The sequence below is a fragment of the Ambystoma mexicanum genome, chromosome 13 (genome assembly GCF_040938575.1).
Source record: "Ambystoma mexicanum isolate Mex_15411 chromosome 13, UKY_AmexF1_1, whole genome shotgun sequence".
Lineage (NCBI taxonomy): Eukaryota > Metazoa > Chordata > Amphibia > Caudata > Ambystomatidae > Ambystoma > Ambystoma mexicanum.
In genome coordinates, this window is record NC_090938.1 from 498,765,254 (window position 1) to 498,788,242 (window position 22,989).

A 22,989-nucleotide genomic window follows, 5' to 3' on the forward strand; every position below is an offset into this window, starting at 1 on the left:
GTATGTTCAAAAAATGATATAAAAAGCACAGTTACCCCACCATCTTAAGCAGGGCCGGTTGACCCATTAGAGTGCGAGGTAATTTAGCCCCAAAGTCCATTGACTTAATTATCCCTGGATAGGCCTTGTGACGAATCCAAAGAGATTGCCACTTCTTTATATGGGGGAACCCATGAGGCCAGGGAGGAGCGGCCACTACCGATATTGCCCCTGTGGGTGGTACTCAGCGGCAGGATGTCATGGGGGGAGAGAACCCCATTGAGAGTAGTGACCAACTTTAGAAAGCACATTACTCTTTTCACCCTCCCACCTTCCCTCTAAACCCATCCTTCACTACACTACCCAAGACTCCCATGTTTTACTTTAATATATCCCAGTTAACAACTACTGGGACGAGTTAGAGGACGCAATGATGATGATCACAAACGCAAGTGACAGCACACGTTCTAGTTATTTCCAGGATTCGATTGGCCCAGCGTCATTCAAAGGCAGAGAGGCAGCAGGCGGATTGAGTCCAAGTTGTGGGTCCAGGGCAGACAAACGAGAGGCTGCAGGTATGCGAAGGCTGGCCAGGAAGAGGAGCACATCCCACAGAGAACCGCATTCAGAGAAGGCTCGCCAACCAGGAGCTGCAAGAGTGCAAGGAGACAGACGCCGAGCATTGGAAGAAGTATGGAGAGGCCCAACGAGGAAGCCGGAAAGCCCAGGAAGAGGCCGAAAGCCCTGGGAGACCTGCGAGCAACCAGAGAGCGATGGCCTAGACCCTACAGGTAACAAGGTGTCTAATCCCAGGGTTGGGCAGACCCAGGGGGAGCAAAAGGCGAGTGGCAAGGGACATGAGAACCACGTGAAAGAGGTCTGGGACCCATTTTTGAAAACTACACAGCAAATTAGGACAATACAAACTTTGCCTATTTAAACACAAACATCCACAGAGCTTAGCAGGAGAGTAAGCCAAGGCTGTGGGGGACAAAAAAAGAGAAATGTGAAAACATACAATTGAAGGGTGTCTGGGACCCAAACTGGGGGAACAAACCAGCGCCAGGGGACCAATATGGTGGTGATGGGGACCACTACGGTGGTGATAGTGTGCAGTATAAATATCCTTTAACATAAACCCCTGGGCATCACGAAAGGGAACAAAGGTTTTGGGAACACAAGAAGTTACCACAAACCTTGGCAGGAGAGTGAACCAGATTTGTGGTCGAGAGAAGAAGAGAGCTGGAAACTGAATCAAATGAAGGGGGTCTGGGACCCATGAGGGGGACAAACACCCCAAAGCCTAAATATGAAGCTTGCATATTCAAGGGACAAACTATGACCTTGGCAGGAGAGTAAACTAAGAAAGGGGTGCTAAGGTAGGCACGGCAGTCCACTCCACTCCCACCCCACCCACCAACAAAACAGTTTAAAAAGGAGGCACAGATACAGTGGAAAGACCCTGGAGAAAGGTAGCCAAACCCTTGGGCCTTTGTGGACTCTTTACTTGTTTTCATATTCTGGAAAGACTCTGGGAAAAGGGACACACACCCTGAGTCCTGTGGAACGTTTGCAAAATGTTCCACACCTTTTGGAACTTATAGGTTTGGCTGACAAGAATGGGCTGCAAATCGGCAGTCAAGAAACATTTGTGATAGTAGGTTTTGGGCACAGGACAGCAAACTTTACTTTGGACATTCCGACACAGATCGCTTCATTAGTCCATTTTGTGGAGCCGGGAAACCCCTATTAGGGATAGGGCTAGTTAGGTTTTTCTCCAACATCCCCATTTTACTTTATAATACAAGTCTTTGCCAATCAACATGCCACGGTTGTGTCAGTCCCTTACTCCTATACCCTCAGAGCCTCCAATGTGTTCTGTTCGTGTGAAACAAGGAAGTCACAATATATATTCACTCCAAGGTAGCGAAAGGTATCCGTGGTCCACCGCAACTCCATATGTGACCGTATATCCCCATCATAACATGCCCACCCCGCTAATGGAAACAACATGATTTGCTGCAGCTAACTGTGATGCCCGAAAGCTTTTTAAAGCTGTTGAGTACCTCGAATATGTTCTTTAAGATGGTTTCCGGGTGCTGCACATAGAGCAGCAGGTCATCTGCATATAATGATATGACATGTGTATTTCCATCAATGGGTATAATACCATCTACAAATTCTGACCTCAGAAACTCTGCCAGGGGCTCCAGAATAAGAATGAATAACACTGGAGACAGGGAGCATCCTTGTTTGGTGCCCTTACATAAGTCCCATCTGTCTGATATGTGCAGGCTCATTTTCACGACCGCAACCAGCTTAGTGTAAATTAGCCTAACCCAGTTAAGAAATCGTGCTCCAATACCAAAGTCATGTAGGGATGCCTCTAGCAAATTCCAGGGAACAGAGTTGAAAGCCTTAATTGCATTGAGCAATGCCACCACATATTCCCCTGCACTTGCCTTGGTCCTATCTATGACACGGCGTAGTTTATGCAAATTCCAGGGTGTGTTCCTGCCAGGGACATACCCTGTCTGGTCTGGGTGCATCAGGGAGACTATCACATTCTGTAACCTGTTTGCGAGGAGTGCGTTAAGAGTGTTACAGTCCTGGTTCACCATTGAGAGGGTGTCTATGAACCACACTCTAGAGGGGGTTTATTAGGTTTAAGGATCGGCACAATGATGGACTCTCGCCTGCTTTGCAGTAGCATATCCAGCTCATACACTTCTTCAAACGTCTTCAAGAGTCTGCGATCAAGTTCAGCCACAAAGGCTTTATAAAATTCTGCTGGGGGTCCATCAGCCCCCAGCGTTTTGCCCCATGAGTGCCAGTATTAAAGTCTTCAGCTCATCTTCTGCAAGTGGAGCATCTAACATGTCTGCCTGATCCCCTCCCAAGGCAAGGCAACAATTTGGGACAGTACCTCTTCTATGTCACTGTCATTCCCTGCTATTCCTGTTCCGTATAACGATTCGTATAACCTACGAAATGTGTCAAACATTGATCCCCTCCAAGTTTCACCACATTCATCCATTACAGCGCTTAATATTTCCCTCCTCGTGTCCCCACAGCACAGCCATGCTAGCATCCTCCCAGATTTATGCCCATATTCGTGCAGTTTTTTGGTGTATTTGGAGTAAATCACATTTACTCAGTTTGTCCTAGTCTGCCATGCATGTCTGTCTAAATGCAGTGAGATTTCACCCATTGCATGCCCAGAGTGTCTGTGTATACTGCTCATTTTCTATTTCGGCTTCCGTTCGAGTTAGCCTATCAGGAAATTATTTCCAGAAACTACCCATACTACCAATTGCTTGCCCCTTATGACCACCTTAAAGGCCTCCCACATGTCTCCAACCCTATGAACACTGCCTGTGTTGAACTCAAAAAATTCCTCTTTCCTGTACCCCATGTGATTTTTGAATGGCTCATCTAGTAATACTACGGCCCGTAACCTCCATGTCGTAATCTGCGGTCTCCTCCTACCTCTCTGCCACACTACTAATAGCGGAGCATAATCAGAAAGGACCTTTGCCCCCTGTACACTGCTTTTGTGAACTAGCACACAGTCTCCTTCCCAGGGAATAGATCATCTATACGCGTATGTACCTGGTGTGGGGTAGAATAATGTAAGTTCCCTCTCATGTCGCCATGGATCGATCTCCACACATCCTTGATCTCAAGGTTCAATAGCAGGCATCACAGAATTTTAGCAGGTGATGTTGCTTTCTTATATTATCTGTCATGGCTATTCTGGGGTCAACTGTGTAATTTAAGTCCCCTACCCAGATCCACATGGTTCCCCTGTAGGATGCCAGACTGGGGTATAATGACTTTAAGAAGGCAGTAGAATCATGGTTGGGCTCATAGGTGTTGATAATGCACACTTCTCTGTTTTCTAAAAAGCCATGAACCAAAACCATTCTACCATCATCCTTTTTCGTCTCCAACAGTTTAAAGGGTACCAATGGGACTATCCATATATAAACTCCTCTAGCATATGCAGAATAAAAGGATCCACATCCAACTCTACCCCACTTGTTATTTCTTGTGTTCTGCCGATCCGACGTGAGGTGCGTTTCCTACAGCAGTGCAACTTTCACCCCCTTCCTGTGCAGGTTTGAGTGCACTCTGTTCCTCTTAATAAATCTGTTAAGCCTTCTGACATTCCAAGAAACAATCCTCAGGTCACCAGCCATTGTTTCTCAACCTCCAAACCCATCACCCCACCCGGTTTTATCATTGGCCCCATTCCATCTGCCAACCACATCTAGTCTCCTACCACCAACGAGGGTATGCAAATTATTGAAATGTTAATCGAAGACTTGGAGCCTCGCAGCAAGAATATAACCCAGGCAAGCAGCCCAAATAAAACACAAGTTCAAAACAAACAGCCCAATAGAAGAAAAAGTTACCTACCCCTGGTAACGTTCTTTCGACTGGATGTTCCCTCCAACGTATTCCTTATCTTTGACATGAAGTGTCCACAGCTCGGCTGCTTCGGACATTTTTTGGAGAGGGTGCCCTGCGTTGATGGCGTTGTCCTTCAAAGGCCTCCATCGATGGTGATGTCATCGGATGTTATATATAGCACGCACAGTGCCCGTTGCCTCAGCTCTGGTCCCCCCACCCCCCTTTCGTGTAGCAGAAGTGCCCATAAATCGAGCCTGTCCGTACTCAGCCTTGTTGGAACGAAAGCCGTAATATCATGGGAAAGTCTACAGAGGGGCAGGTTGGGAGAGCGATGAGGAAAACGTTGGAGGAACATCCAGTCGAAAGACCATAACCAAGGGTAAGTAACTTGTTCTTCGAATGGAACGTATTCCTCATCTTTGACAGACTCCCAAAGCAGTATCCATTTTGTGAGGAGGGTGAAGAATTTTGTACATTAGAATGTAAAGAGCAGAGTAAAGCACTGCCTTGACAAACGCCACATCCTGAGCATGGGAAGTATCCAGGGAATAATGCTTAGTAAACGTGTGTATCCAAAATCACGTTGCAGCATCACAGATATTTTTGATAGGGACACTCCTTTTGTAGGGCTGTCGACATAGCCATGCCTCTGGTGGAATGAGAACGCAAGCCCTCAGGGGGGGGTCCTTGCACAACAATCAGCATTCAGAAATAGTAAGGATGACCCACCTAGACAAGGTCAGTTTGGAAACAGCCTGGCCTAGTTTGTGCCCTGTATGCCCCACAAAGAGCTGGTCGTCCACTCTCACCTTGGACATTCTAGAAATATAAAAGATTAATGCTATCCTAGGTTCCAACCTATGAAGTCTTTCCTCATCCTTACTAGGATGCGGAGGAGGATGGAATGCAGGTAGCACAATTTTCTGACTTAAGTGAACGTCAGAAACCACCTTAGGTAGGAAGGTCAGAAACTGTAAGACAAAGTTATGGTCCCAAAGCGGAACCTGAAACGGTGATGGTGGGAACACATTATTGAGTCCTTTTAGAAACTGAGTAACCAGTGGAATCTTAAAATAAGACCATTGAGCTCCCAACCCTGTGAGGGAAGCGTCCGTCACTACAGTTCTCTCCGGCCATGGTTGCCAAAAAGGTTCTCCCTTCTTAAGATTTTCCTTGGTGGTCCACCCCAGAAGATCCTGTGAGACCCTGACCGGAAACTGAAGGCGATCCGACATCTTGCCTGAGAATTGGGACCATTGAGTCCTGAGAGCCCACTGACAGGATTCCATTCACAGACGGGCCTCCGGCACCAGAAAAATGCAGGATGCCATGAGGCCGAGCCACCTCAAGAATTAGAAGGCCGGAAGACTCTGGGCACTCTGAAACTTGGTTACCATCTGGAGAATATCTTGAGCCCCCACGCTGGGTGGCGAGCACTTACCCAAGGATGTGTCCAAAACAGACCCTATGTACTGGAGCCGTTGGGAAGGTGTCATATGAGACTTCTTGAAATTGAGGGAGAAGCACAGTCTGTGAAGGGAGTGGCAGCTAAAGTTGGGATGAGCCAAGGCTGGTTTGGGAGAACTCGCCCTGATCAGCCAATCGTCCAGATAGGGGTAGACGTGAATCCCCCCCCCTCTCCTGAGATGCGCTGCCACAACCACCATCAGTTTGGTAAATACCCCAGGGTCGGAGGTCAACCCGAATGGCAGGACTTCAAACTGATAGTGTGAGCCACCAACGGTGAATCTCAGGTATTTCCTGTGCTTGAGATGGATCGGCACATGAAAATAAGCATCCTGAAGGACCATTGACACCAACCAATCCTGAAGTTGGAGTGCCTGAAGGATGTGAGAAAGAGTTACCAACTTGAATTTGTCCTTTCTGAGAACTTGTACAAATTTCTCAAATCCAAGATGGGTCTCAGTCCCACGTCTTTTTTGGGAATCAAAAAATAAGAGAAGTACCATCCTTTGTCCCTCTCCCCTACAGGCACCAGTTCTATAGCGCCTTTCTCTAGCAGGGTTAATATTTCCTGCACAAGGAGCGGATCTGGAATCCTCAAAGAGTGCACTCCCGGTAGATTGGTGTGAGGCTTTGGTAGAAAAGGAAGGCAGTACCCGTGGTCTATTGTTTCCAGATCCCAAGCATATGAATTAATGGCTCGCCGTTCTTCTAGATGCTGAGGCAGCCTTCCCCCCACAGGTGAGCTGTGACTGAAGGCCTCAGAGCGGTTTTGAAGCGGCTGTAGCAGAGCCCGATGGCAAAGAGGCTGTTGCTTGAGCGGGCTTGGCGCCTCTACCTCGTCCACCACGAGGAAACTTACATTGGCCTCTTTGACTGGCCATTCCTCTCGCCCTTCGAAATGAGAAGTAGTAGCGAAAATATCTACTCCTACATTGCTGTCCGCTAGGACGAAAAGGCTGAGGCTGCCGAACAGCAGCGCCCAAATACTTGGCGGCTGCTTTAGAGGTCTGCAGCTTCTCAAGGCTCTCGTCAGCCTAGCTGCAGCAAAGATGAGACCCGTCAAAAGGAATGTTCAGAAGTCTAGCCTGCACAATCGGTGCAAAACCAGACTTCTGCAACCACGCAAATCTGCGTATTATGGTGCTCGTAGCCATGGATCTGCTGACACGGTCTGTAACATCCAGCCCAGACTGAAGGGATTCACTCATGGTTTCCTTGCCGTCCTTAACAATAGCCAGGAAGCCCTCACTTTCTTCCCCTTCGGGAATATACCCAGCCGCTATAGATATGCACTCCCACAGAGTGTACGAAAATCTTGCCAAGGCACAAGTGGAGTTGGCCGATACTCCCAGATGAAAATACCTTGCGTGCCCATCCATCCACGTGCTTATCGTCCCCATTAGGAGGGATGGTAGGGTATGCAGTTTCGAGGTAGCCGTGGCTGCCTGGACCACCAGACTCTTTGGAGAGGGGTTAGATGACAGGTAGCCAGGGTCGCTACTGGAGGGCAGCATTTTCTTGTCAGAGACTTGTTGACTGCCGGATAAATCTCCAGGGTTCCTAAATTTCTGGCCACCCTGTTCTGCAGAGCCACATGAAATGGCAATATGGGAGCTGTAGGGGGACCCTGATCCAAAATGTCCATCAGATCTTCCTGATCATAATGTGCAGGAGAACTAGACCAGCCCAAATACTCCGCAACTCTCGACATAAGTCGCCTGCAAGAGGAGTCGGCATGCTCCCCTGGGTCTGGTTTGCCAAACTCCAGCTCTGCAGCAGTGTCTATACCACTTGCATTATGCAAGGTATCACAAAGATCCTAGTGTACACTCTGGCACATTAGGGGTGCCAAACTGGAGACCAAAAGGAGCATCTTCCTCATCAGAACATTCCTCCTCAAAAATGGAGTAGAGGGAATTAAAGTCTTTCTTAGGCAGAGGAGTACACCTTTTCTCAGGTATAACAGCCAGAGGTTTCAAAGTCGTCAACTTCAACACCGCCTTTTTTGGAGGTTCCACCGTCACCTGGGGCTGCACGGGCATAAAAGTCACTGACAGCGCAGATGGCATCAGCAACAGCGCCAGAGGCATCGAGGGTCTGACCGGGGTGGAGGACCAGACAGGCACCATCGACTGGCGTGGCGTGGAGGGCGTTAACAGCTTTGATGGCTTCAAGGGCATCGAGGGCTTTGAAGGTTTCGATGGAGACGAAGACCGTGACCTTGCTTCACGTCTCGATCGATCCTTAGACACCTTGTCCGAACAAGGCTTCGAAGGCTCCTAATGAGGATCATGCCATTTACTCAGGCCCGAAGGCGCGCGAGTATATGGACAAGACTGTTGCCTGCCGGCTTCAAAAGAAGCAGTGGACGGGGCCTTGCCCTGCTTTTCAACAATCTTAAGTATTTCCACAGCGAAAGCTTCCCACTCAGCTGGTTTCTATTTTTTGGACGGGTAACTCACCCTCTCGGGGGTGCTGCCTGAAGAAGACGACCACGACGAGGGCGGCGGCCAGCAGTGCCTTCGCCTCGACGAGTGGCAGGAACCACTTCTGAACCTTGAACACTTGGCCTTTGTCATGATGCCTGCCCCCAGGAAGCCAGACCAGGCCCAGCAACCCCGGAAGCAGGCATCATGCCATTTGAAGCATGCCCAAAAACCCCAGTTTGGGGCTGTTTGGGTGCAGTCCTGGCGCCTATGGCGCCAGGCTCATAAGGTTAAAGTCAGTCCTGGCGCCATAGGCGCCAGGCTCATTACAGAAAACTTACCTAATGCAGACCATGCTGCATACTCACCTGGTGCAGACCATGCTGCACAAAGCCACAAGCCAAATGGGGCTTAGGAGGGACTATTTTACCTAAGGGACTACTTTTTTCTCAGGTGGGGCCTGTGGAAGAATACTTACCTGGGACTTCTTCCTAGGCTATTTAAACCACGCCCGGACAGCCACACGTGCTTCGCGTTATTCTGCATTCAGCAGCGTAACGCTCACCGTGCCTCCAGCATCTTCCAGTCTTCAGCCACGCCCGCTTCAGTCCTGGACCACCTGGAAACGAAAAGAAAGGAGAAGAGGTTCAAACTTGAAACCTTACCTGAATTCTTGATCCATCGCGCCGTCGATCTTGAAGAAGGAGTCATCGCACGCGCATCGTCACGCACCTCGCAGCGCCGCGCTGTACTCACCTTCCAGTGCAGCTTTTCCTCACTCCATCGCAGACTCTGCATTTCCACACCGGTCTCCGATATCTAAGGGGACAAGAAAAGCCAGGTGAGCACGGGAATGCAAAAGGGCAATACAAACTACCCCCAAAGACTTACCTGATTTACCGCAGGGGGTACTCGCCTCATATCGGGTCGGCGCAGTTAACTCTGCATCATCGCCGCACCCCGTCCCCTAAGGGGAAATCACTGGACAATACAAGCAACCCCCCAAAGACTTACCTGATTTACCGCAGGGGGTACTCACCTCATATCGGGTCGGCGCAGTTAACTCTGCATCATCGCCGTACCCCGGCCCCTAAGGGGAAAACCACTATAGACTTACCTGACTCTCACCAACTGCCCTTTGGACTCTTCGTGGTGGTTAAGTCGGCAACCTACAAGGAATCGGAAAGAGTGAAGATCAGACATTTGAACTCTTACAAACTATTGGATCCTAGAGTCAATACTGGAACTCACCAATCTCTCCACGCCAGTGAAGTAACTGGTCGTCTACGTGCCCCTGCGCTCGATGCAGGATGGAGAGCCCACCTTTCTAAACCATCAGGTGAGAACAAGAGGGAACATCGGGAGTGGTCAGTGGGCAGACAACGGAAGTGGAAGGGGGGGGGGTTAACGCTCGAATTACGGGAGGTTAATTCCCTTTCTCCTTTGCAGAAAGATATTCATACGAGCCGACAAACGGAGTAAGTGGGGGTGTCCAGTCAGTCATCTCGGCTCTACGTGGCACCAGGCCGGTCCAGCTAGACGTCCCTGTGGGAACCAGGTGAGCGTGACAGCCTTCTCCCTCCAACGAGCGTCACCTCTCGACTCATCGGTCGAAGGCCCAGCAGCTGGGGAGGATAGTTCAGGGGCAACGTTCTCGCCTTGGAAGCAAGACGACAGGGAGCAACCTAAGATCGATCCCTGGGTCCGTGCTTAAACACCTCTGGGTATTAAGAGCATTAAAAATAATCAATCATATATCAGGTCAGGATTTATGGGGCTTGTACACCTTGCCTACCTTGAGCTTCCCGTTACGTTCCTGCAATGCCTTTCCAGTCATTGACTGGCACTTAGAGCACGTATCCATGTCATGGCCCTCGCCGAGGCACCACAGGCAGACTTGATGCGGGTCCGTGATGGACATCTTGGAGCCGCAGTCCCAGCATTTCTTGAATCCGGGCCGAGGTGTCGTCGGAGTCGAAGATGAAGACACATCAATAAACTTCAACAGCAAACATTAGCAAGTACGAGGCGTGCCAAGTTTCACGAAGCAAGCGCGTTTGCGGGAAAAAACGGAACTGAGGCAACGGGCACTGTGCGTGCCAATCAGAACATCCGATGACATCACCCTCGACGGAGGCCTTCGAGGGACATCGACCTGACGCCATCAACGCAGGGTGCCCTTTGCCGAAAAATGTCCAAAGCAGCCGAGCTGGGGACACTACATGTCAAAGAGGAATACGTTGGAGGACACAATCGATTTGAATACAACATATTCAGGCATTACTGCTTTTCCCGCCTACCCTACTCCCCATTTCCTGGAGCAGCATGCAGCAGTCAGGTACCGTTAAACAAGCACCCTAAAGTACAACATGTGCAGAGGCTCACCAACGCTAGTTACAGTCTGTCGTCGGGACCCATGCATAGGCTCCTACCTGCTTCTGAACTCCTTGCTCCCGCTTCCAAGTGTATATTGTCGCTCTTAACTTCAAAATGTCTTATAGTTTTTAAACCCATCATACACCAGATTGCTATACATCATCAGCTCATCACTTCGAGTGGGGCTACCTTAAATCGTGTCCATACGAGTGTGCATCCTCAGTGTTTTTAAAAACAATTTTTTTAAAAGACTTGCCATTATGCAACACCCTGATTCTTGCAGGTTAGATTAATATGTACTTTAAGCCCGCTTGCCACAGCCGCTCTTAAGTGGGGCCAACTGAGCTCTCTGTCTTTGTAGGAGTGTTTAATCAGGATATATGGCCAGTTTTGCAGAGGATCTCTGACAATGCCGCCATCCCTCAAGTACGCCAGTATTCTTTCTCTGTCCTTGTAATTCATGATCCTGGCAAATGAGTGGTCGCAGGCGTGCACCCAGCAGGGGATTCTTGGTCAAGAATCTATGTGCACGCTCAACAGTGAAGCCCTGAGTTTATGTGCCGGACCCACTTCTTGCAGAACCATGTTTTCCACAAATGTTGTTGGTAGTTACCTTCTTCCCCCTCCAGCAGTCCCAGTATCTGTATGTTATTTCTTCTGGTCCTTCTACATCCTCTGCCTGGATTTCCAGTTTCTCAGCATCAGATCCTTAACCTCTGTGTACTCAAGATGTTCGCCTTATTCTCATCCGCCTGCTTTTCAACGCTGCCCATCCAATCAGCAAGAGTACGAACATCCTGTGAGTAGGCCCACATCTATCATGACTGCATCAATTTTTCACAAGAGACGTTTGCAATGCAGCAATGGCCATGACAACATGCTTTTCATCTCCTTCATGATGTTTGGGAGTTTTAGGTGTCTGCCCAGTTTTATCACCCCATCAGTGACATTGTTTTGTCCTCGCTGCTGCAGGCGTAGGCCACCACTTTGATCTGTTTGGCTTTACCTCTGCTGTATTGGTTAGGCATGCGTTTGTAGTTTGTGGGTCTATAAGCCAACGCAAGGCCTCTGCCCAGTATTTCACCTGACTTGCTGGTGTGCAGCACCGCCAGCACACTGTTCAGGGGGCTCCAATGAAAGCCACTGCTGCCAGACCAGCCCACAAGTGTCCAACAACTATGCAGTTCTGGGGGGGCGTGGCTAAGCAGCCATGTGAAAGGTTGCTCTGTTTGGAGCTCCTGCGTGATCCGGAAAAATACTAAGAACTATGGCAGATCCTTCAAAACACACGACAGCAGTGTGTTGATGGTGAACATCACAGGACCACGGTGTCGAAGGTCGGTAACAAAGAAGGACCTGAGGAAGGAGAACGCGCCCTCTGAAAAGGGTACTGGAGCGCCGGAGACAAATAAAGATGGCAGCAGAGTTGAGGGACTCTGTGTAGTGGACTGCGGCTCACTGAAACCGGCGAAGCAGTGGCCCAGAGCAGATTGGCCAGGAGAGCAAGAAAGCAGACCGGCAGCAGTTGCAGTGAAACAGTTGAAGGAAAGGCTGTGACGGTGTGGAGACGGAAATACTACAGCCTGTGGTTTCGAGCATGCAGGCTGAAGACCAACCCCCGCACAGAAAAGAGGCAGGTGCCCAATGCGTAGGGCACTGTGCCAGGGGTTGCAGAGTGTCCAAAGTGATGGCGGAGCAACCTAACGGGGAACAGGGCCAGTGGAAGGAACCAACTGGGGGTGTGCGTCTCCCCACGAAGCGAACCGCTGCAGCAATAGACTGTTTACATATAGGCTGCCCAGAACGGGCCACGTGAGTTCAGCGAGCCGGGTCAGAGCGGGCATAAGAGGGAAGGCGCACTTTATGGAGCCGCCGCAGTGCCATCAACACTGTATCCAATGCTGTTCAATGAAGACCCAAGCAGCTCTAATGACCTGTGGAGCCTCCCTTTGGTCATCTTACTTGCCATTTTCTGTGGGCAGACGGTATGCTTTTACATCTGCAACACCCAGGAACTAATCTACAATACATATTAGACGTACTTGGAAGGTATGCAGACCTGTCGGGAATAACGATCAGCAGGCAATAATCAAGCTTGTTCCCCTTAGCAGGATACAGGAACACCAAGACGGACTTGCTGCCAACTCTCCGGCTCAAGTGGGACATCTAAACATTTCAATATTTAGGGGTCAACATTTATCACAACCCCAAAACAGAACACGTACAGAACACACAGAAGGCAGTAGACAAGGTGCGGAATTCAATGGAGTTCTGGGGACCACCATCATCGATGGGAAGGGCAGCACTGTTGAAGATCGTGGTCCTCCCTAGACTTTTACATTATTTCACGAACGTCCCATATGACATTCCACGCTACTTCTTTAGGAAACTAGACACAATGTGCCGCAAATTTTTGTGGCATAATTCCAGTTGTAGATTGGCGCTGACAAAGTTACAAAAACCATATGATCAAGCGGGCATCAGGATACCCAACTTTGAAATGTCATTTGTATCGTGCCAATTACAATTTGTTACGGGATGGTTGGCGGATGTACAGATTCAGGATAATCCTTGGCTGAGACGGGCGTGAGCCCCCTTCTTTATGAAGGAGGTGGTATGGATACCAGAGATGCAAATTGTACAGCCCCCACACTTACTGAAGTAGGGGAGGAAGATATGGCAAAAGGCCTGGCGGTTACTGAAATGTGAGTCACCTTACTCCCTGCAGATCCCGCTTGTTGCGCTAGGGGGTGAGTCAGCGCAGGGCAGGATGAAGCTTCAGAAGTACTGGGAACCACATGGGATAGCAACTATCTGGGACCTCATAAAAGACGGGAAACTGATGAACTTTGATACACTCACAGAGCAGACAGGGCTACACAAAGGACAGTATTTAGTGCATGCCACCTTACTGAGAAAGCTGAGGCAGAAATGGCCAGTGGGATCGGGAGAATTAGTACGAAACGAGGGGTTAGAAACATTATATGACATAGGATGGGGGGCATGCAGTGTCTAGGCTATATGAACTATTTGCAACAGAGTCCGGAAGAGAGTTGGCGCAGCCCCCTGCCAACGTGGAAAGAAGACATGCAAACACCAATTGCAGATGAGGAATGGAATAGAGCAGTAGCCTGCCATAAGATAGTCTCAAGGAACGGAAGACTCCAACTGATACAAATGTGGGCAGGCAGATACAGACATGGTACATATGTTCTGGGCATGTAGTAGTATTCAAAGATGTTGGGTAGATACAGCGCAAATGTGGGCCAAAATAGACATAACACTGGACATACGCGCCTCTAAGGCCTGCTTGCTGTGCATATTCCCGCGAGCGAAGCAGAAAAGGCACATCAACAAACTAAAGGACTTGGCATACATCTTGGCTAAGCGCAGGATCACAATGAACTGGAAGGCACACAGAAGCTCAGAGGCACAAGGGTGGTGGCGAGACCTTCAGAAATGGATGCAGGCAGAATCCTTGGTGTGGCACAAAGCGGCACGCAGTGGACAGGGAGATCAAAACACAGATTTAAACTCCTGGAAAGTAATGCAACAAGAACTATGGGCCTTAGCACAAGGCACAGACATAAATGGGACTCGGTCATGATTACTGTAGCATGCAAGAACTAGGCTGTGTATGGACAGCAGCGCATGGCACGAACTTCAAACAAGCGGGATAGGCTGATAGAGTTGGGGGTGGGAAGTTGCTGTGGAGGGAGTTTGGGGAAGCAGACAAAATTTGCTTAGAATTGATGATGATGATGTAATTTCTGAGTAATATATAATGTTAATAAAGATATTTAAAAATAACTATGCAGTTCTGCTGCACCACGGAGGGTGATGTGTGCTATCTCACCGTCTGTGTGCTACCGGTGTGCCCCAGCCAGCAGCATTTCTGTGTCTCGGACCACCTGTGCAACTCCACAGCACAGGCCCTTCAGGCTAGCGCGCGTATGTGGGCCACCAATGCATCCCTCATTTCTGCCAGCACCTTGCGTCGCCTGCTGTGAAACAGGTCACCGAAGCAGCCCTCCTCCACAGACACCAGATGGCTGGCACTATCACTCCAACACCACGGGCTTCTCCCAGTTCAGTGTACGGTCAGGCTGCTGTGTGCCAGCCACAAGCAGGGTTCTGGTCCCCCTCAGCAACTGTACAGTCATACAGTCAGCTTTCACCTCCCCTCGATGCAGCCCAAATCAGAAGCTGCCTGCACCTCCAGGCGACACTGGCCTCTGCGCGCGTATGCCCCCCACTTCAGCACTGTGTCACCAACTAATATCTCAGGCCACCATTGCGGCCGCACATATGGGGGGACAGACTGGGTCGCCCGCACTGCTGGTCTTCCTGTGCGACGCACTCACCTCCTCTGTGATCCCTGAACGCAGCCTCAATCTCACCAACACCACAGGGGCAATGCAGGCGACCTCTGCTCAAGCCGCTAGGGCCTGCACACCAATCCGTTCTGGATTGTCTGCTGTCCTCCCTGCTCGCCGTCATGGGTGAGCCCCGGTGACCCCACCTCAGATCTCGTAGCGGCCACCATCTTGCCGAGTTCGGTCACCAGGGTGGCGGCGTCCCCAGCCCACCATTCGCCAATCATGGCGTCCGTCCGACTGCCCCTGTTGTCAGCCAAATTTCATTTGTCGGTATCAGGAGTCTGACTTGTTTTAAGCCGCTTTAAAAGTCTTATCATTCAAGGATCCAGCGGGAGCACGTAGTAGTTACAACTCTACTGCATTGCATGCTGACCACGACCCCCCAATACCATTTTACCCTTAGACCTGAACAGCTGACTGTTTCAACAGGTGTTCAGGACCTCTAAACTTGATGTTAAACAGGCCTTGCTCAGGAGTACCATAGGTCTTCAACTCTGATTCAATGGCACAGAGAAATGGCAGAAGTATTCAAAGTCTCTGACTTCTAGGATTTTAGTGCTTGCATAAGCATAGAAGGCTGTTCAACTGTAGGAATGGCTGGCAAAATGTTTGATCAACAACACTGCAATATTTTCGTGTTAGAAATTGTGCATCAATATTTTAATCTTAGGCAAGATGACAGGAACAGTCGGTATACAGCAGTCGCATTAAACATCCAGAAGACTAGAGTGCGGCTTACCCTCCTTTGCTCATCCTCAGCATCTGCAAAGAGCTTGCGGATGTTGGCTTCAGACTCGCCCACATATTTGTTCAGGATTTCGGGTCCATTCACCACCTTGGGCTCTCGAGCATTCAGCATCTTTCCAATCTGTCGAGCCATCAATGTTTTACCACATCCAGGGGGGCCGAAGAGCAGGATACCTTTCACATGCTTGCATCCTGGTGGAAACAACAGAGGAAGCCATGTTACGTACAAGGTATTCACTGCTGCTGGGAACAAAATAACTGGGGCTGTTGTAGGCAACTTGGGAGAGACTAGTGTTGTAGCTTGATTCAGGAAAAACCTGGGCCAAGGCATCCCTAGGTTAAAGTAAATTGAAAGCTGTGCCCCAGGAAGAATGTAGATGTGGATGTGAACGTTAACAATGGTGAGTGTCGTGCATCAATTTAACTTGGCATCCTTCTAATTGTAAAAGCAGATGCAAAACACACTTGCAACTACATATGGAGTGCTCTTTTTGGAATATCCAAGGCCTGCATGTGACCAATGAAGGCCACTGCTAACAGCAATGCCAGAGGGTAATGACATTGCAAGGGCATTAGTCAATACTTCATTGAATGCCATTCCCTAGATATTTTCTTGAAACACGTATGGTACTGAATCAAGGTGAGGAAACAAGCCAGTATATGTCACTCGATTCATTTCTGCCCATCGCAAAACACATACACATATGGCCCCAATAGATACGAGGTAAAAGGGACGCAGGGTCATGATATATCCGTAGTCGAGTGTCTCAGCTTGCATTCAAGAGAAAGGACATATGCTTGTGATGGATCCAAGGCGATTGGACAAAAGATTAATGAATACAGCAGAGAGAACATATGACTAATACGTTTGGAAGAGGGAACCCAGGGGGATGAAGAATACATGAGAACACAGAATTATGGTGGACACAAGAAGGCATACACAAAATTGTGGTGGATATAAGAAAGGGCACGGTAAGGGTGCTGAGGTACGAGACTGACACACAGGTGGCATGTTTTTGGGCAAATACTTTTTTATATACGCAAAGCGAAAACCTACCTATCCCTTACTCTAAGCGGGGTTACCCGGTCTCACAAAAATACTAAGGAAACGTGAGAATGTCTGTAACTAAAAAGTACACCATCATGTTTCAAAACCCCACTTCTATCCCTTACACGTATAAACAAAACTGGACCGTCTCTTCTGAGTCCAGAAGAATGACTCACTTCTTCTGGATGGTGTTAGTTCAAAGTAGGGTGAAGGTCTCCCTGTCCCTGGCCCTTCTCAGGCTTTTCTTGGTGGAGCCCTTTCAGTGGTTCAATGGGCAGTCCTGGTATTCTCACCTTCCAGGTACGGCCTAGGTTCCCAGACCCGTTCAACTTGGTTTCTCTTTCTTGGGTCTCAGACCCCTTCAAGGCCCCGGACAGCCCCCTGTGCCTTGTTGTTCTGATCCTGGTCTGTGGCGTCAGTCTCAGGATTCTGCGAGTTGACCAGCGACTTTTCTTTGCCTCATTCTATATTTGCGCTGCATCCGGCGACTCTGCCGCACTTCCTCTGAGCCGGGCTACACGTCTCTGCTCAACCACTCATACGGTGCTCTTCTGCACCCGTACTGCCTGCTTCTTCAAGTTTTGGTCTGCCAGTACTCAGCAGAGCAGAGAGGGACACTGTAGTTCCATAGTCTATGTCCCGGTCAGCAGCTTCTGCTTCAGCTTTGTTATCCACAGTATGGGTGCTTCGCTTGCGGTGACTACAGGGAGGGACTGTTCCTTTCGTAGGGAGGAAAGTGGATTTAGGACTAGGAGTATTCTAGTCACTAAGGTGAGTAAAATTCTATTTCTCCTATGTGCCACCCCCGTTCCTCTATCCTTTATGGGTGATTACAACGTACATCCCGCCAATGGGAGGAGGACACGAGACCTTTGAGATGAGGCAAACAAGTTCTCGAGCACTGTCTACCCAAACCCTGCATCAGCCCTTTAGCTGGTGCCCAGCGAGTAGCGTTTGCAAAAAGCTGAGTGCATAGCCCTTGCTAATGACATCCCACAATGCATGTCTCTAAAATGCAACCGCGGTCGCTTTTTCTCTTAACGCATGCGCATGAATACCACTGGGTGCCGCCTTGCCCTGAGCCCTGTAGGACTCCTGAATCAGAGCCACTATCCACCTGGCGATGGACGCCTTTGAAGCCTGTGAACCTGGAGAGGACCCGCTCGAAGTTAACCAGTAGGGCCTCTGTTTTCCTGAAATCCTATGTGTGAGCAAGGTAGAATTTGAGCACCATGCGGAGGTCCAACAGGTGCAGTGCCTTTTCCCCCTCTGACTGCAGAGACTGAAAAAACACGAAGGAATACCTCCTGGTTAAGGTGAAAAGTTGACACAACCTTGGGGAGCAACTTAGTCTTAAGACTAAGCAAAAGTACAGTCTTGAGGGTTACCCACTTGATGTCCGCCAACGCAATTGGCTTGAAGGGCTTGTGCACTAGCGCTACCAGAACAATGTTGCAGTCCCAAACAGGGTGAGGCCTATGGACCAGTGGAAACAGCCTGGACAGCCCTCCTCATCTTATCTTACCAGCATTTGTAAAGCACATTGTTCACCCAATGGCATCCTGGCGCGAAAACAAGCAGGGCGGCAGACAAGAAAGGACTAGAATAGATAGGTTTTAAGAGAGCGCTTGAACCACGAAGAGCCTGATGCACTAAGCAGAGGGCTTTAAACTGAATGCACTGGGCAACTGGTAGCCATTGTATACTGTGCAGTATTGGAGAAATGTGGGCACTACGGGGAGTAGATGTAGCCACTGTGACAAATCTGTTCCATGTGTTAAAATCGCAGCAAAAATGGCTGTGGACACACTAAAGCGGCAAAAAGGCTGTGGTTTTGCCACCGCAATCCATGTAAAGGATGCGGGGGACACCCCTGCAACCCCTGGACCCATTATTTCATTTAAGGGAAGCAGGGGACACCACCGCAACCCCCGCTCCCCTATAATGGTCTAATGGGGTACACCTTTAACGGGTCAAACCACAGCATTTTTGGCTGTGATTTTTTGTACAGGCGACATTTTTGCCGCAATTTTATTACTGCATACTGACAAATCTAGCTACATTGTAACTGATTTTCTGGAGGGAAGTTCCTCTTATGTGACCAGGGAAAGGCAGAAGCTACTTGACTGACGCTGAGAGTGGCTATCTGCGGGAGGACCACATAGGAGAAGACAAACTCCAGCGAGATAAGAGAATACTAGATCTAAATAAATCTTCAGTTGTAACTCTCTGGGACCTGTGTCACACTCCTTTATGGATTATTGTAAGGTTGACACTGAATTCCCAGGTTTTTCTAGCAAACAAAATTATGTACCCACCCCCTTTTTTTAGTACTGAGATGAGGAAGAGGGATGGAGTAATGAGGATGACCAGACACGGTAAACCAAAGCCACGTTCGAGTCATTGGAAAATGCTAAGACTGGCACATTTAAAATGGAAATGACTGAACAGAACACAAGAGAGAGACAGAGAGAGAGAGAGAGAGACTAGCTGCATCAGACTTGTTCTGATGCTGTTTGGGACACAGGAAATGAGCGGACTGCAGAATGCAGTACATAGGCTGACAAATATGGCGTGCAATGAAGCCAAGCTGGGAGAAGTTTGCTGCTTACTTAGCACAGGCAGCTGGAGCTGCCAAAGGCAGGGGCCGGCAAAGCAGGAACGAAGCGGCTCACGGGACGCACTGCCAGTCAGTGGGCTGAAAGCGAAGAGGACGGGGAAATGCGAGGAAGGGAGACGCCACCACAAAACAGAGGTAAGCCCAGGGAGAGTGTTTAAGTTACTGAGGCGCTTCAAGGCAAATACCGCGTACCGCACAAAACATGAGAGCCCAGATAAAAGAAATAAAATAATTAATCCAGATATGAACATTGTTGAAAGCTCAAGTAAAGGGAGTAAAATTGATTCAGATACAAACATTGTTAAGAGCTAAAGTAAAGACAGTGGAATTGATCAGAACATTGTTACAGGGTCAGTGAGCCGATACTGGAGGAGTATTGTTTCAGGGACACAAGAGAGTGAACAGAGAGCAGAAAAGCATTGGCAGGATTAGTGAACCAGGTAAGTGGTGAGTCTGGGACTGACATGCAAGAAAGAAAGTTGTAAAACCCTGGCAGGAGAGTAAACATGGGGTAAGAAGAGTAGTGATAAGAGACAAAGAGGTTAAAACCCCTACCCAGAAATTGTGCAACATTGATAAAAGGGAAGAGCCATACCCCTTTTTAAAGGATAAGCCACAATACCCTGGCAGGAAAGTATACCAGGAATAGGAAAATAATTGAGGAAGCCTAGGGGTCAAAACCCGTCTGGGGAATCGGGGAACAGTGAGAAATGGAAAAGGGAAAAGTCATATCCCTTTAAGTCTTTAGGTTTATAGGAACCCCAGCTTTCACCTTCTATTAAGTTTATTGTCTAAGGGTCAATTTAGGGTTTTGGATACAGGACTGAGGACGCTTTATTTAACAACCCGACAGAGACTGATTAGTTTTGTTGAGGCAGGGAAACCCCTCAGAGTTAGGGATAGATAGGATTTTTCCAACCCTTCTTTTGACAATAAAAGTTTGCAACCAACACTTAACATGCCACTATGTCCGAGCTTAACTCTTAATCCCTTACATATGGTGTTGTGTATGGGATCCGATCCAGCAGACAGAAACTGGGGGACCCTTGAATTTACCTATCTGACTACCACTACCAATTAATCTATTGGCTTTGATTTAGCTAGTAGTTGAGGGAACCCTGCAATCAGGAGACAGAGCGTTACTGCCTAAAGACTGAGTTCTGATACCTCTGAAAGGAACCTATATAAGGTTGACATCTAAATCAGGGGTGACATGGAGACATGGCTTGGATGTGCTGACAGGGGTAGTAGATCCCGACTATCAGGGTGATGTTAAGATCCTAATGCAAAACAGGGAAAAACCCATACACTTTCAAAATGGGAGAAAAGATAGCCCAGGGAATCGTAAAGCAAATCCTGTTCCCTAGGATTTTGGAAAGTGCACAAGCCAATGAGATGTACAGAGGTGAGAAGGGATTTGGTGAGGCAGAAGAACCTACACCATCATCTGAGGTGTTGAAACCCAACCCCCACAGGCTGATTAACCAGAGATCATTCCAGATTTTGTGTTCGCCCAAAGCAACAATCCCATACTGGCCAAGGCTTTTCTACAGACAGTCGCAGAAGAGATGGGGAGGAAGAAAGAGGCCCTTCTTTATTAAACAGGGACTCCTTTATAGAGGTGATACTAGTTCAGAACGATCGCCCACGTCACAAATTGTGGTCCATAAAACCCATCAGAAGATGGTATTAGAAATCGCTCATTCATTTATGAACGGCCAAAACACAGGGAAAGCTAGTGAACAGGTTCTACTGGCACGGTGTATACTGTGATGAATCCTACGGAGTCCTCAAAGAATCCCAGTCTAAAGTCTCCTCCCAGGTGGCCAGGGGAAGGCAGACGCTACCGGATCCTAACCCTGGGGTGGTATTAGCCAGGTGGATAACATGGGAGGAAAAGGCCACTAAGGGAATATGACTATTAGGAGGGACGCAATATTCATCCTCTTTTCAGGAGGACATTTCTCAAATGCCTGAATACCTAATGGTGAATTTTCATAGTAAGGTTTCCCCCTCCCAAAACTACCCAAAATGTCAGTTGTGAAAACCCCCAATGATATTTATGAGGGTCCGGGAGTTAATCCGACTATTTCTGTAAGTTATAATTCTACATTATGTTTGAATAATCAAACAAAAAAAATCAACCATCAATTCCTTTGAAAGCGTCGCCTGAATGTACATTCTATAAAATCTGTAAAACAGAGGGAACTAAATGATGTAGCAATGAATAAGAACATTGGGGACTTCAAGTATAATGCTCTTAGTACTGAGTCGTGGAAGAGGGGCTCAGAGTTGCAGAACTGTGTGAGTGGGACATTTACATTTAAAGACCCTTCAAGTGTCGGACATGGAGGAGAAGCAGTGGAAGCAACAGAAGCAGGAGAGAGGAGAGAGCAGCTGCTGTGCTGCAAGCAGGACGTCGCATTGAGAGAGTGGCAGAAGTCGGGAATCCTGGATTCAGAAAACACGCAGTGGGAAGCGGCATGAAGACTAGCTGTCACGTGGGAGGAGAGAGAGAGAGAGAGAGAGAGAGAGAGAGAGAGAGAGAGAGAGAGAGAGAGAGAGAGAGAGAGAGAGAGAGAGAGAGAAGCTCTCTGGGTCCTGCATCCTACTTCGGTGGTTGGCATTCAGACGCAAGGATCAGAGAAAGCTCAATTTTCAGGAGGCACGAGCAGCTGGAGTGTTACTAGAGCTGTCAAGCACCCAGACCATCCCGACAAAGAAATCAAAGCAGCAGTTCAACCAGACGCATGAAAAGACCAGTGATTTAGCCTTTGATCGGTAACCCCTGGGCGCTCCGAAATAGAGAGCCGCCTCAAAGTAAAGCTTTTGAATACTATGAGAAACCAGAAGATGTCTCAACCCGCTAGTCGCCGGGGATCTGTCATCCAGGTGGCCAGGACATGACCTTTGCTTTTGGATCTAGTTAATGAGGGTGGACCAGTGCAGAAGGATCACCTGGGTGAGGGGTCTTCGGGGAGTGGTAGACCAGATGGCGAGATGTGGCATCTCTCCGCCTGCAACACCTTTACCCCATACGACCAGGTAGGATATGTGGGAACCTTATCCCCATCCACTGTCCCTTTTCTAACACTTTCACACGAACAGCCCGCTCTGGGAGAAAACAGACTCACACTGGGGCAATGTATGTGACATGTCCCGCTACTGTGGTCAGGCGAGGTCAGACAATTACTGACATTCACTCACACCTGTATCCATTCAACTTCCCCACATGGATAAAAGGCGGAGCATGGAAGCACACTCTGAGCGAGGTAAAGCACACAAATGTACAGCAGTTTCGAGTCAGCAGCTGAACGAGGGGAGAAAGATGGCAAGCCAAGAAGGGTTTGTAAGAAGGGAATTACCCTTGACCTTTTCAGCAAGATGCTGTTACTTTCAAGAAATGTTTGAGGCAGAAAGCGTAGGGCCAGGAAACCAGACTGAAGAATCCTGCATTTTGAGTTGTTGATACCGAAGGCCCTCTGGCGTAACTAATCAAGGCGAGGAGGAGCAGCAACTGCCACCATGGTA

At 48.7% G+C, this 22,989-nt stretch overlaps 1 protein-coding gene across 3 annotated transcripts in view; it reads right to left on the reverse strand.

Annotated features, from left to right (window-relative positions):
- NSF (N-ethylmaleimide sensitive factor, vesicle fusing ATPase) overlaps positions 1-22,989 on the reverse strand; it is a 1,025,749-nt gene that overhangs the window by 459,834 nt on the left and 542,926 nt on the right. For all 3 annotated transcript variants that reach the window (XM_069634162.1, XM_069634161.1, XM_069634163.1), the window contains one exon: positions 15,783-15,982. In XM_069634162.1, coding sequence (XP_069490263.1) covers positions 15,783-15,982 — 200 coding nt within the window. The remainder of the gene's footprint in view (positions 1-15,782; positions 15,983-22,989) is intronic.